This window comes from Podarcis tiliguerta (assembly GCF_965153285.1).
Source record: "Podarcis tiliguerta genome assembly, chromosome: 7".
Lineage (NCBI taxonomy): Eukaryota > Metazoa > Chordata > Lepidosauria > Squamata > Lacertidae > Podarcis > Podarcis tiliguerta.
The window spans coordinates 13,649,058-13,661,955 of record NC_139540.1 but is presented as its reverse complement, the minus strand read 5'-3'; the positions used below and the strand labels follow the sequence as shown (position 1 = coordinate 13,661,955).

At 46.4% G+C, this 12,898-nt stretch overlaps 1 protein-coding gene and 1 long non-coding RNA gene across 17 annotated transcripts in view; one reads left to right on the top strand and one right to left on the bottom strand.

The window, feature by feature from the left end:
• The window catches only part of MTSS1 (MTSS I-BAR domain containing 1), a 155,416-nt gene that overhangs the window by 31,679 nt on the left and 110,839 nt on the right, over positions 1–12,898 (bottom strand). For all 16 annotated transcript variants that reach the window (XM_083450539.1, XM_083450530.1, XM_083450536.1 and 13 more), the window contains exons 4-6: positions 5,542–5,626; positions 4,694–4,785; positions 1,589–1,663 (exon numbers count right to left, since the gene is read on the bottom strand). In XM_083450539.1, coding sequence (XP_083306665.1) covers positions 1,589–1,663; positions 4,694–4,785; positions 5,542–5,626 — 252 coding nt within the window. The remainder of the gene's footprint in view (positions 1–1,588; positions 1,664–4,693; positions 4,786–5,541; positions 5,627–12,898) is intronic.
• LOC310682246 overlaps positions 1–12,898 on the top strand; it is a 244,324-nt gene that overhangs the window by 138,951 nt on the left and 92,475 nt on the right. The gene's annotated exons all lie outside the window — the stretch shown is intronic.

Below are 12,898 nucleotides of genomic sequence, written 5' to 3'. Positions count from 1 at the left end.
AAAACCCAGAAGTACCGGAACGGATTACTTCTGGGTTTTGACAGTCGCGCATGCACATGCGCGGAAGTGCAAGCCGCACATGCACAGACGTGAGTTGCGAATGCTGCAGCTGTGAATGTGCATCCCGCACAGATCACGTTTGCAACCTGAGCATCCACTGTATCTCGGTGCGAGGTCTAGATCACATTTACAATATACATTTAAAGTGTATTTCTCACCCTGCACCTCAAGAATCCTGATACTTGTAGTTCGAAGCACACAGCTACAATTCCCAGCACCATCAACAAACTACAGTTCCCAGGATTCCGGGGGTGGGGGGGACACACATGCTTAATTGTAACCCGCTCTTGAGACTGACTCAGAAACTCCAGCGGGTGCAGAATGCCACAGCGAGATTCCTTATGGGGTCCTCGCTGCGAGATCACATTCACCCAGTGCTATACCAGCTGCACTGGCTCCCGGTGGAGTACAGGATCAGGTTTAAGGTGCTGGTTTTAACCTTTAAAGCCCTATACGGCCTAGGACCCTCGTACCTACGGGACCACCACTCCTGGTATGTCCCACAGAGGACCTTACGGTCTTCAAACAAAAACATATTGGCGGTCCTGGGTCACAGGGAGGTTAGGCTGGCGTCAACCAGAGCCAGGGCTTTTCGGCCGTGGCCCCGATCTGGTGGAACGCTCTGTCACAAGAGACTAGGGCCCTGTGGGACTTGACATCTTTCCGCAGGGCCTGCAAGACAGAGCTGTTCCACCAGGCCTTTGGCCAGGGCACAGCCTGACGCCCTCCTTTGGCAATCCTCACAGAACTCTAGCCCAATGGTTGCCATTAATTTGATTTAAATTAATTTTATAATGAAATGATTTTAGAATGTTGTATTATTTTATTGTTGTTAGCTGCTCTGAGCCCGGCTTCGGCTGGGGAGGGCGGGATATAAATAATTTTTTTATTATTATTATTATTATTATTATTATTATTATTATTATTATTTATCATTATCATTATTATCATTATCATCATTATTATCATTATTATCATTATCATTATTATCATTATTATCATTATTATTATCATTAAAATGTGTGTTAAATGTATGGGGTGGACGTGAGCCTAATAAGTTTAGAACAGGGTTCAGCTTTGTAAAAATTTCTCCAGGATGGATGGAGAATTCTGATGGGGATTCGCCTATCCAGCCCCATCAATGGTAGCCCTGTGCAAGGCCTTTTGCTTCTGCAATGGGCCTTTGTCCCCCCCCCCCCACTCACACCGCACCCTTGAAATTGGCTTGGGGTGTGTTTGTCAGAAGAATCCCCCAGAACAGCACAAAGCGGGAGGAGAGGGTGGGAGACTATTCCATCTTTCAAAAAGACAGATGAAATGGCCAGAAGACCACAACATTTAATTCCACCCTAAATTGGGGTTGTGTGTGTGTGTGTGTGTGTGTTTGGCAAAAACAAAGCAATACATCCTAATTATTATTTATACACCGTCACAGAAACACAGCTTTTTGCTGCAACAAAAAAACAAACAGGGAATTCAGAGCAGCCACACACCAAGCAAGTAAGGAAAACCTCGGGGAGAAATTTACCTTTCTTTGCTTTCTTCTGTAGTTTCAGTGTGTCTGAAGATTTCTTTTTAATCTCCTGGCGGGCTTTCTTGTATTCTAGAGAGAGAAAGCGGGAAACACAGTCTGAATATCAACACATTTGACATCTATGCTATGGCATGCTTTGTAAAAATAAATAAATAGATCTGGCTACGCCTGATGATGCTACGAGTCGAGAGAATGGCATGCAGTGTTTGAGAAAGCAATTTAAGCTGCTTTTCTCTGTTGATGCATCCTAATGCATTTCACTAACATTTAGCACAAAAGCAGTATGTAAAAGGGAAGGGAAGAGAGGGAAAATATTCATATTATTTATTAAATGTGTATATTGCCCTTCATCCAAAGATCCCAGGGCAGTTCACAACAGAAAAATAAAAAATGGGAATACAAAATACAAACAAAAACAAACCAATAACACCCCCCCACAAACACATTTAAAAGCCCACGTTAATCAGCCAAATGCCTGGTTAAAGAGAAAACATTTTATCTGGCGTCTAAAGGTGTGTAATGAAGGTGCCAGGCAAGCCTTCCTGGGGAGAGCATTCTACAGATGGGGGGCCACTGCAGAGAAGGCCCCGTTCTCGTGCTGCCACCCTCCAGACCTCTCGTAAAGGAGGCACACAAAGAAGGGCCTCAGAAAATGATCTGGGGATCTGGGTAGGTTCATATGGAAAGAGGTGGTCCTTGAAGTATTGCAGTCCTGAGCCATTTAAGGCTTTATAATTGGGCCCGGAAATCAATTGGCAGCCGGTGCAGGTATGCTCAAACCGTCTTGCCCCAGTGAGTCACCTGCTGATGAGTGATGTCACAACAAGTAACCCCAAGGGGGCCTCAATATAAGCCATGTACTCATCTGATTACTCGTGAGGAGGAGGAGGAGGAGGTGTGGGCCGAGTCAGAATCTGCTGGTGGCCCTACTTAACCTGCACCTCAAATGCCCTTCAACACCCCCTGCAGTTTAGAATGCAAAATATGCAACACAAGCATGGTTAAAACTGCAAAACTAGGGCCACTTGGAGGGGCATGCACAATATTTATGACTTCCCTTTCTGTGGGCAGCCTGGCAACATGTGGGGGACAGCTGAGAACATGTACGATCCTAGGTTCCTTTCCCCCTCATACCCCCTCACCTCCTCCCCCAAACCAGAGGCAGACTCTTAAACAGCTTACGAACTAGCATCGTTACTCCCTTTCCACTGAAGGCAATGGGAAGGAACAAAATAAAATAAAGGGGGGAGAACCACAGCTCCCCACTTTCTGGTTTTGTATGTTTTGTGCTATTTTATGCATTGCAACTTACTGTTATTTTTATTGATTACAGTTTAGCCATTCTTTATTGCAATTTTCAAGTGTAAACTCTTTAATTATTATCTGCTGGTATTTAATTTTACTGCTTACTATTATATTCCAATGGGTTTGTTTAATGTTGCTTTATTTTGGTATACACTAAGTTGTTTATTTTGAAGCTATGCTTTTATTATGACTTTCTTGTATTGGATCATATTGCTATTAGGTGAACTTTGCTGTCTGTTTTGTTGTTTCTTCAGCTTCGTAACCCGCCTTGTCCGTATAGCAATATAGAAAGGTGGTATACAAATGAAAATGAAATGAAAATTAAATGCCCCGGCCAGAGCAAGCTAGCAGGGCTTAAGAAAAGGTAGCAGCTCCACCACTAAATCTACCTGCTCTGGCACTGCTGGTTCACCTGTCCTGCTTGAGAAGCAGCAATTGTACAAAACAGCCAGACAGGATGTTCTTAGAGAGCACCAGGCTTTAGTGGTAACCTGTCTTTTATTGTTCTTTCATTTTATTTTAAGAAACTGCGGCTTCCTGTGGTTAACACTACTACGAATGCACCCCCTCTGTACTTAACAGGGCAGAAGCACGAGTTCTAGCCACTGGAACTTCGCAAAGTCCCAAATTCTGGTTGTACACTCATACAGGTTGTGTTTTTTTGGGTTGTGGTCCGCCGAAACCCAGAAGTACCGGAACAGGTTACCGTATTTTTTGCTCTATAAGACTCACTTTTCCCCTCCTAAAAAGTATGGAGAAATGTGCGCGCGTCTTATGGAGCGAATGCAGGCTGCGCAGCTATCCCAGAGGCCAGAACAGCAAGCGGGATTGCTGCTTTCACTGCACAGCGATCCCTCTTGCTGTTCTGGCTTCTGTGATTCAGAATATTTTGTTTCTTGTTTTCCTCCTCCAAAAACTAGGTGCGTCTTGTGGTCTGGTGCGTCTTATAGAGCGGGGGGAAAACAGCACTTCCAGGTTTCAGCAGTCGCGCATGTGTAGAAGCACCAAATCGCAACCCGCGCATGCGCGGACGCGGGTTGCGAACGTGCATCCTGCACGGATCACGTTCCCAACCTGAGCATCCACTGTACTTTCTTCTCAGCACTTGAGGCTGCATTTAAGCAAAAAACATTAAAGCGGTTGCAAGGAATACTTAGCCTTACGGCCTGAAATCTCTGCATAAAATGAACACATCACTCTTTTTTTTAGAAGTGGTGGCTTCTATCAAATCTTCAGATGTGGATCCTGGTACCTCTTTATCCATGGTTAAGAGGCTAAGCACCAGGTGCAGAACTGCGTGATCCTTCGCCTGAAGTTCTTTCCAGCTTAGGAAAAAATGGCAAGCCGCCGGCATTACTTTAACAGCGTTAAGTGACAGTATTAAGGCTACCCTTGGCACCTGCTCAAACCAGGACTTGAAAGCCAACTCCATTAAACCATGGTTCCAAACCCATATTAAAAACGGAAACTGTGGTTAAACCTAACCATGTTTATAACACTGGAGCTAACATGACGCTTAATCATGGTTGCAGAAGGAAAGGCAGGTTTGCTTAAGGGACGGAAGGAGATGCAGCAAAGGAGCGTGCGATTCTCACAGCCCATTCCTGATTTCTCAGCGCTGGCTCATGCATAACCCTGGTTGTACCTGCGTCATCCCATAAGCGGCCATCGCCACCTCGTGTGACCCACCTTCTCGAATACACAGCACAAAAAGCAAACATTTACATTTATATTTTAAAACCTGTATTGTTCAGCCACATCTTGTCCATGGCTCCTTCTCCATTTTATAACTACCTTTTGCATGGTCTTTATCCAGTTGATTGGCTACTTTCTTCCATTCTTCCATCTGCTCTTGAAGTGGGTTTATCAGACAGTCTATTAAAGCACTAATTTTGTTGAGAAAACACAAAAGAGGAATCAAATCCTGCAAAGGGGGCAGGGGGGAATCAACCTGAATCTACCCTAAGCCAGACCCACGGACTGCTCAGAAACCCCCTCAGTATCTATGAGCTGCACTAACCCATTCATAAAATTATTTTGAAGTGTTCTCAACAGCCCATCACATTAGGCTGTGCATTATTGCGTCCATACTGCAGGTGGCGTGAGAAGTAGGGCTGGCCAAAGAGTGTCTAGATCAGAGGGGTTGGGCGGTGGGAATCTCCATTTCATAGCTAAATCTCCCAGCGCAACTGTAGCTCTCAGACTCCCTCGAGAGAGAGTTACCAGATACTGGAGAAGGCCCAATAAAATAGTTTGCTTTTGCAGCAATTTCCCAAGTTCTCAGCTTTGGAACCGATCCCCTTTTGGCGTCCCTCATTCACTGCTGAGCTACAGCTAATGCCATGACTAGGAATTCCTGGTGTGCAAAGAGGGTTGTGCCAGCAAGCCTCTGGTTTTTTTCTCAGGGTGGGCAGTAAAATCTCCCTCTCCCACAAAGCCCGGTTTGTTTGATGGGAGAAAAGGAAAGGGTGTTCCCAGCAACCGAAAGTCAGAGGTTAGCTGGAAGCCAGCCCCAGCAAACAACTTAATGTGGCCCTGAATGAAAGGGGTTGTGTAGCAATTACATCTTGACCAAAGTCCAGGAGCTAATAATGAAGGGCTCCTTCCGATCTGTGTCAGCTCACTGGCATGCATTAACTCACCTTGAGAACTGCCTGAGTTTGGACTCTATGCTTCTGTGCCGCATGCACATTCTGGTCAGAGCAGAGCCAATTTCTCTTGTAGCACCTGAAAGAAGAAAGAGGTCTTATTTAGAAAAACCTGGCAAGAAAGGTTTTCGATACACACACAGACACACACAGTTTTCCCAAGTGGTACATGGAAATAATAAAAGCAGTGGGTTTAACTCAGAATGGACCCACTGAAATTAATGGGCCTAATTTAGCCATGTCCATTCATTTCAATGGGTCTATTTTGAGTAACACCACCCAGTATTTCAAACACAGATTAAACCAAGGCTAGAGGTCTTCTCAGGCCCTTTGGGGGTTCTAACTCCATCTGCGGTGCCTTGATACAAATTTCTGAACCGTGCCTAGGAAATCGATTGTTATTATTTATTACATTTTTCCCCACCGATTCATGCAACAACAAGGAAAAAAAGTCTCAGAGCAATTTAACAAAGATATAATACAAACGGACAAAATCAACTGAAAACCAGAATATTGCAATGTGCAATGCAAAGTTCCTAAAAGGTTCCTCCAACACCAAAGTAAAAAAAGAATGAATGGGACCAGAAGATTCCTCAACAGTGGCCTGACCTGAATGCCAGTGTCTAAATCACCTGTGGGGAATCTTTGGCCCTCCAGACACTGCTGAACTGGCCGTTGGCCATACATGTTAAGGCTGATGGGAGCTGCAGTTCAGCACCATCTGGCAGGTTGGAGGCTTCCTATACCTGGGGTAAATCACAGGATTGTAGAGTTGGAAGGGACCCCGAGGGTCATCTAGTCCAACCCCCTGAAATACAGGAAAATACAGCTAAAGCATCCATGACAGATGGCCATCCAACCTCTGCTTAAAAACCCCCAAGGAAGGCAAGTCTACCACCTCCCGAGGGAGATCGTTCCACTGTCAAACAGCTCTTACTGTCAGAAAGTTTTCCCTGATGCTCACAAAATTGACGGCTCTGGAGCAAACTTGAGCAGAACATACTCTTTCGTTTAAAAAAATTATAGCCTGGCCCCTGGGTTGTCTGTTGTGCAGTGATGGTTTTAGTTTGACACGGGTGGCAGAAGCAATAAAAGAAATGAGAACCCACGAAATGATAAAATGACTAAAAGGAGTCATCAAGCTTTAAAAAAAGAGAGAGCAACTCATTCTTCAGAGACTCAATGGAAACAACCTGCCCAAAGAGTGTTCCCTAAAATTAAAGGGAGAAATAAATAGCCAGGCAATACTCCCCAGGAAATGTGTTCCACAACTGTGACGCCGTATCAATAGCCTCAAAGAACTGAACCGCAAGCTATCAATTTATAAGGGTGCCCTCAATTGGCGACTGTCATTCAGTGGTTGTCTAGGGTGAACAATAGCACACTGCTCTGCTTTTCAGCAGAGCAGTGCAATGCAAAGGAGAGAAACAAAGGAGGCTGGGAACACAGGCAACTTAGCTTGGACATTGTGTGATAAGGCTAGACACTCTAGATCTTGCGCAGGATCTTGCAAAAAAGAAAAAACAACACCACATATCCTAGTCTCTGACTTTGTGAACCCACACTAGTGCTTTTTTAACCAATACCAAGCAAGTCACTTATTACCTTTCAGTAAAGACTAAAGAAGAGCAAAACACTGCAGGGTTCCCCCCACCTTGCAAGAATAAATGGCAAAGCGTATTTTGGATTTGCCAGGGGTCAAAGTATAATGGATGCTCCAGCCCACTAGTAGATATTATATCTCCCTGCTCAAAGGCAGAGAGGTCCAATGTCGATTCCTGCTGCAAGGGAACTGCAGAAGGTTCCACCCTAAGTGTTGGTTGCCAGAGATGCCCACCTCCACAGTGGTCCACTAATCTCAGCTAGCCATGGCAACCAGTGATTTGTGGTTGGGAAGGAGGCACACAGGACTGCTTTCTTAAGTCCCCACCAAAAAAACCGAGCCCTTGACAATTTTGTGACGCAGCCAAGTTCTGTACCACGAAACCTGCGAATCAGTTTCCACAGAACATTTGACTCCCCAGTAGATGGTGCTAACACAACTTGAGATCTGCCTGGCTGGATCACAGTTGCAACCCATCAAACCCAGCACTCTCGTTCCTGACTGTGAAAAAGCCAGGTGTCCTTGGGGGAAACTCAGGGAGCTATGAAGACGAGCCATTCCTTCTTGTTTGCCCTTCGCATCTGGTAATTAAGCAAAGCATTGCCTCTGAAGTTCGGAGATTCCATCAGCAGCTACTGCGGCCGGTGGTCATTGACTTAACCCTTTCCTCCATGAATTTGCCTTGTCCTCTTTGGAAGCCAGCTATGCCAGGGACATAAGAAGAGCCATAGTACTGGATCAGAGCAGTTGAAGCTCAGCATCATGCTCTCACAGGGGAAGAACAGATACCCATGGGAAGCCCATGAGCAAGACATGAGCACAGCCGTGCCATTGCAACCTGCAATGCCTAGCAACTGGGATTCAGAGGCATACGGGGTCAGATAGAGCGCTTGGGGGGCCGTTGAATGTGATTCCGGGGTGGAAACCCAACTGGAGAATTTGGCATACCTCCACAGATGAGACAAGGCACCTGATATAATATATTAAATGCTCTCATTCAGCATCAGGGACCCAAAAAACATATGACCAAAAAAACCCCATGAGGTGTTTTCGAGGCTGCTGTGGTAAATGGGGATTCTGTGCGTGAGAGACACACACAAATAAAACAAGATAAAACAAAGTCACGGCCCGCTACCCGAATTCCACTCCTAACATAATTAATGCGCAGTGAGGTCATGCTTCTGGCATGAATACCAAGAAAAATAGGTGCTGGAACTCACAATGAAGTTGGGCAACTTGGGGCAGCGCAGAAAAGATGCCGGTTTAACAAGGGATTATTGAATATTGCTTTATTTGATTCAAGTTGCTTATTTTAAAGTTATGCCTTTATTATGACTTTTTTTTTTTGTATTGGGTCAGATTGCTATTAGTTGCGCAGTCTTTGCTGTCTGTTCTGTTGTTTCCTCAGCTTGTAAAACGCCTTGAATATAGTCGTATAGAAAGGTGGTATACAAACCAAAAGTGAAATGAAATGAAACCGCGTCGTGTCCACTGCTGAAAACTATGGCAAGCTGTCTCCCTAGCTGGTTTGGGGGGTCACCCCTGGTTCTGGTGCAGGTCAAATAAATGTGTCCCCACCTCCCTCGTTCCCTTAGATTCGGGCGGATGGCTAGGGCAGCTTGCAGGGGTCCTCGGGCAAACATGCATGTGTGTAATGGTAGAGGCTTGGCTGGAAAGCTTAAAGCCCATTGCCACTACACGAGAGGGAATGAAGAAAAGGAAATACGACTGGCTCCACCCATTTACTTGACCAATGGCGGCTAGGAGGAGTCGTAGACCTAAAAAAGTGTAGACTCACACACAGTGGCCAACCTTCCATTTTGACTTGAATTTTTCATTTTGGGCTTCTCAGAAGTACATAAAGGCCAGAAGCGGGCAGGGGGAGCACCAGCCTGCAATAGCGCCCACCTGAGAGGTGCCAGAAAAGTGTGCTCTGGGTGGGGGAAAAGTGCCGGCTCCAGATCAATTATTCTCCATTTTAAAAAGGACCGGTGTGGTTTAATCCGGGACACAAGACTCTGGGAAGCGTCAGAGGCAAAACTCATTTGAGGGGGAGCAGCTTTGCCCTTCTACAGCCTCCTCCACGTTCGGGAGGTTGCTGCCATCTTGAAACACAGCGTGGCATTAATGGGCACACAGGCAGGCGACCCACTGAAGGGGGATAGCAGTGCTTGTACGTGCTCACCCTGAATAGCCTGTTCCAAATGAGCAGGCATCTGCCGCAGCTCAAAACAGGGGGGCTGGAAGGAGGGGGAAGCCTAATTCTTTCGTCGAAGCGTATTTGCTGCAACAGAGAGGCTTTGCATCCATTTGAAAGTTAATGTTGTCAAGCACCTAATTAAGACGCTGGAGGAGGAAGGAGGAGACATTCACAAATAACAATCTTAACGTGATTTCAAGTTAAGTGTCCGAAGAGAGGGAAAGGGGTTAGAGCTTGGCTGCCTTGTCCATTGGAGGACTGCAAATTGGGAGAGGAGGTGGCATGGAGAGCTGGGGACAGACCCTACATCTGTGGGCATCCGGATGTTGTTGGGACTCCTCCCATCAATTCCAACCGGCACAGCCAAAGCTCTGAGATTATAAAAGTTCTAGTCCAGCAACACTTGAAGGGCCGGGTAATAGTAGCATGAAATAATCAACCTAGCCATTGAGGCTTCCTTCCAAAGGATCTTGGGAATTGTAGTTTTGCTAAGGGTGTTGGGAACTGTAGCCCTGGGGGGAACCTCCTAACAACTCCCAGCACCCTTGTTGTTGTTGTTTAGTCGTTTAGTCGTGTCCGACTCTTCGTGACCCCCTGGACCAGAGCACGCCAGGCACTTCTGTCTTCCACTGCCTCCCGCAGTTTAGTCAAACTCATGCTGGTAGCTTCGAGAACGCTATCCACCCATCTCGTCCTCTGATGTCCCCTTCTCCTTCTGCCCTCAATCTTTCCCAACATCAGGGTCTTTTCCAGGGAGTCTTCTCTTCCCATGAGGTGGCCAAAGTATTGGAGCCTCAGCTTCGGGATCTGTCCTTCCAGTAAGCACTCAGGGCTGGTTTTCTTAAGAATGGATAGGTTTGATCTTCTTGCAGTCCGTGGGACTCTCAAGAGTCTCCTCCAGCACCATAATTCTAAAGCATCAATTCTTCGGCGATCAGCCTTCTTTATGGTCCAGCCCTTAACGAAGCACAATTCCCAAGATTCTTTGGGGAAAGCCATTTACTGCTACAGTGGTGCAAGGGCGATCGATCAATGCAGGGTGTGGGTGGATTTGACTTATGGCAGCCCAGAAGCAAGTGAGGCTATGGATGCAGAGAAGCAGCTCACAGAAAGGAGACAGGAGTACAGGCAGGTAATCTGGCTGACCAGCAACAAGAGAGTCTACGGAGCAACAGAGATGGAGCTTGGATTTCACATTGGTATACTCAAGCCTGCCCAGCAAGTATTTCATACAGGAGGAAGCTATAGGCTGCCAGCACCAGGGGTGGGTGAAAGCATCCTGAGACTAGGTAGTGCAAAACATCTCTTCCTTTCCTGACTCTGCAGTTCTTCCCCATCACCAGGGTCAGCAGTACACAGTGCAATAAGGTCTTGGTGTTGGTACCAAGTCAGACCATTGGTCCATCTTTCTCAGTATTGTCAACAATGACAGTTAGCAGCTCACCGGGGCTTCAGACAGGTGTCTCTCCCAACCCTACCTGGAGAAGTCAAGAGAGTGACTTTCTATATGAAGAGCAGATGCAAAACTACGGCCGTTTCCCCAACTCCTGTGGGATCTGCAAAATGTTCCTCACCCGTTCCTGTGACTCGCAGTTGCAGAAGTTTATGTGCTCTGCAAAATCATGCGCATTCACACCATTTATGCAGGCTGCAGAATCCAACAAAACAAAGCAACCTGATGAGAAGTTTCAGGCTTGTGCTTTTGTAGCTTTTGTAGCACCAACGTAGGTATGCATGAGTGTTAAGCCCCCTGCACCACATGAGCAGCACAGGTAGCTAGGCTCTGCAGCACTCCTGGGGTAGAGCATTAGGACCCATGTACCTACAGGACCGCCTCTCCTGGTATGCCCCGCGGAGGAACTTAAGGAAGGTCCACAAATGACAACATTTTGGAGGTCCCAGGGCGCAAGGTGGTTAGATTGGTCGCAACTAGGGCCAGGGCCTTTTCAGTACTGGCCTGGGGGACTTGACATCTTTCCGCAGGGCCTGCAAGACAGAGCTGTTCCGCCTGGCCTTTGGTTTGGACTCAAGTCTGACCCTTATGTTTTCCCTCCCCTTAGTGTTTTGATCCATGGACTGCTTTTAAAATGAGGCTGCATTTTAACCTGTATTTTAAATTGGATTTCCCCCCCTATTACGATTTTACTGTAATTTTACTGGTGTTAGCCGCCCTGAGCCCAGCTGTGGCCAGGAAGGGCGGGGTATAAATAAAATAAATTATTATTATTATTATTATTATTATTACTACACACATGCCTGGCAAGGACTCAGAAACAGGACTGTATGCTTGCTTACATCTCTCTCTCTTTCTGTTACATCTCTCTCTCTTTCTCTTGCACACTGCTGCCCGTTTTCTGGCAAAGTAGACTGAAGGCAGAATTCTGCCTCGGCCCATCATGTGGCATAAGCAGCAGTGAGCACACGGGAGGACTTGATTTGTGCCACTCTTGCCAAGACAGTTGGACACCACTGCTCTAACAAGCCTCTCTTTCGGGCCCCCATTTGTTTCCTGCAGAAGGAAGCAGACAGACCATCTCAAGGCAGACAGATTAGATTCAAGCTGCGCACCCTTCCCCATCTATCTGTGTCCTGGGCAACGGGGCAGGTGTGCGTTCGCAAGGCCTTCTGCGATTATCTCCCTTGAAAACAGAACACAGCCAGCCCTTTATCTTTCCTATTACAATGCCGTCATGGCACCACGAAGAAAACACAGCTAAACAAACGGCACACTCGTTTAGGGAGCAACTTCAAGGCCCTTCAAGAGACTCAAGCAGGAAAACAGGACTCTTCTCTTTCTCGTATTCAGGACAAGGTCCCAGACATTTTTCAGTCGTGCGTCTTCCTATCCTTGCTGGCTTCCCATAGGTATCGGGTCAGCCTTTGGCCAGATCCAGCAGGATAATCTCACCTTCCAGAGATCAGCAGAATGGCTTTAAAAAAAATAACGCATGACGTACATAAAGTTTTATAGTTGGGTTGGAAGAATCCCAGCAAACTGGTTGACCAGGCTGCTAAACATCTGATGTGAGCATCACACAATCGAAACTGATCCTGCACTACCTTTTGGCTTGACCGCTGAACACAGGCCACCAGCCATTTTGAGGAACCACCATAAAATGTGGAATCTGCTGCTTTTCACTGCCTGCATGCAACAGAAAAGATGCAGGGAAGAGGCACCTGGCCACGCCTAAATACCTGATTCATGGGGTGCGTTTCAAGTTTTGCAGACGTGCGTACTCCCCCCCCCTTTTTTTAAAAAACAAATCTCAATAGACACGGGTTCATGTTATTTGCTACTGGATCCTAGAAACTGGAAGGGGAAGAGCCATGATTTTAGCGGCTGAGTCCATTACAGTGGTACCTCAGGTTACATATGCTTCAGGTTACATACGCTTCCAGTTACAGACTACATTAACCCAGAAATATTACCTCGGGCTAAGAACTTTGCTTCAGGATGAGAACAGAAACCGCGCGGCAGCAGGAGGCCCCATTAGCTGAAGTGGTGTTTCAGGTTAAGAACAGTTTCAGGTTAAGAACGGACCTCCGGA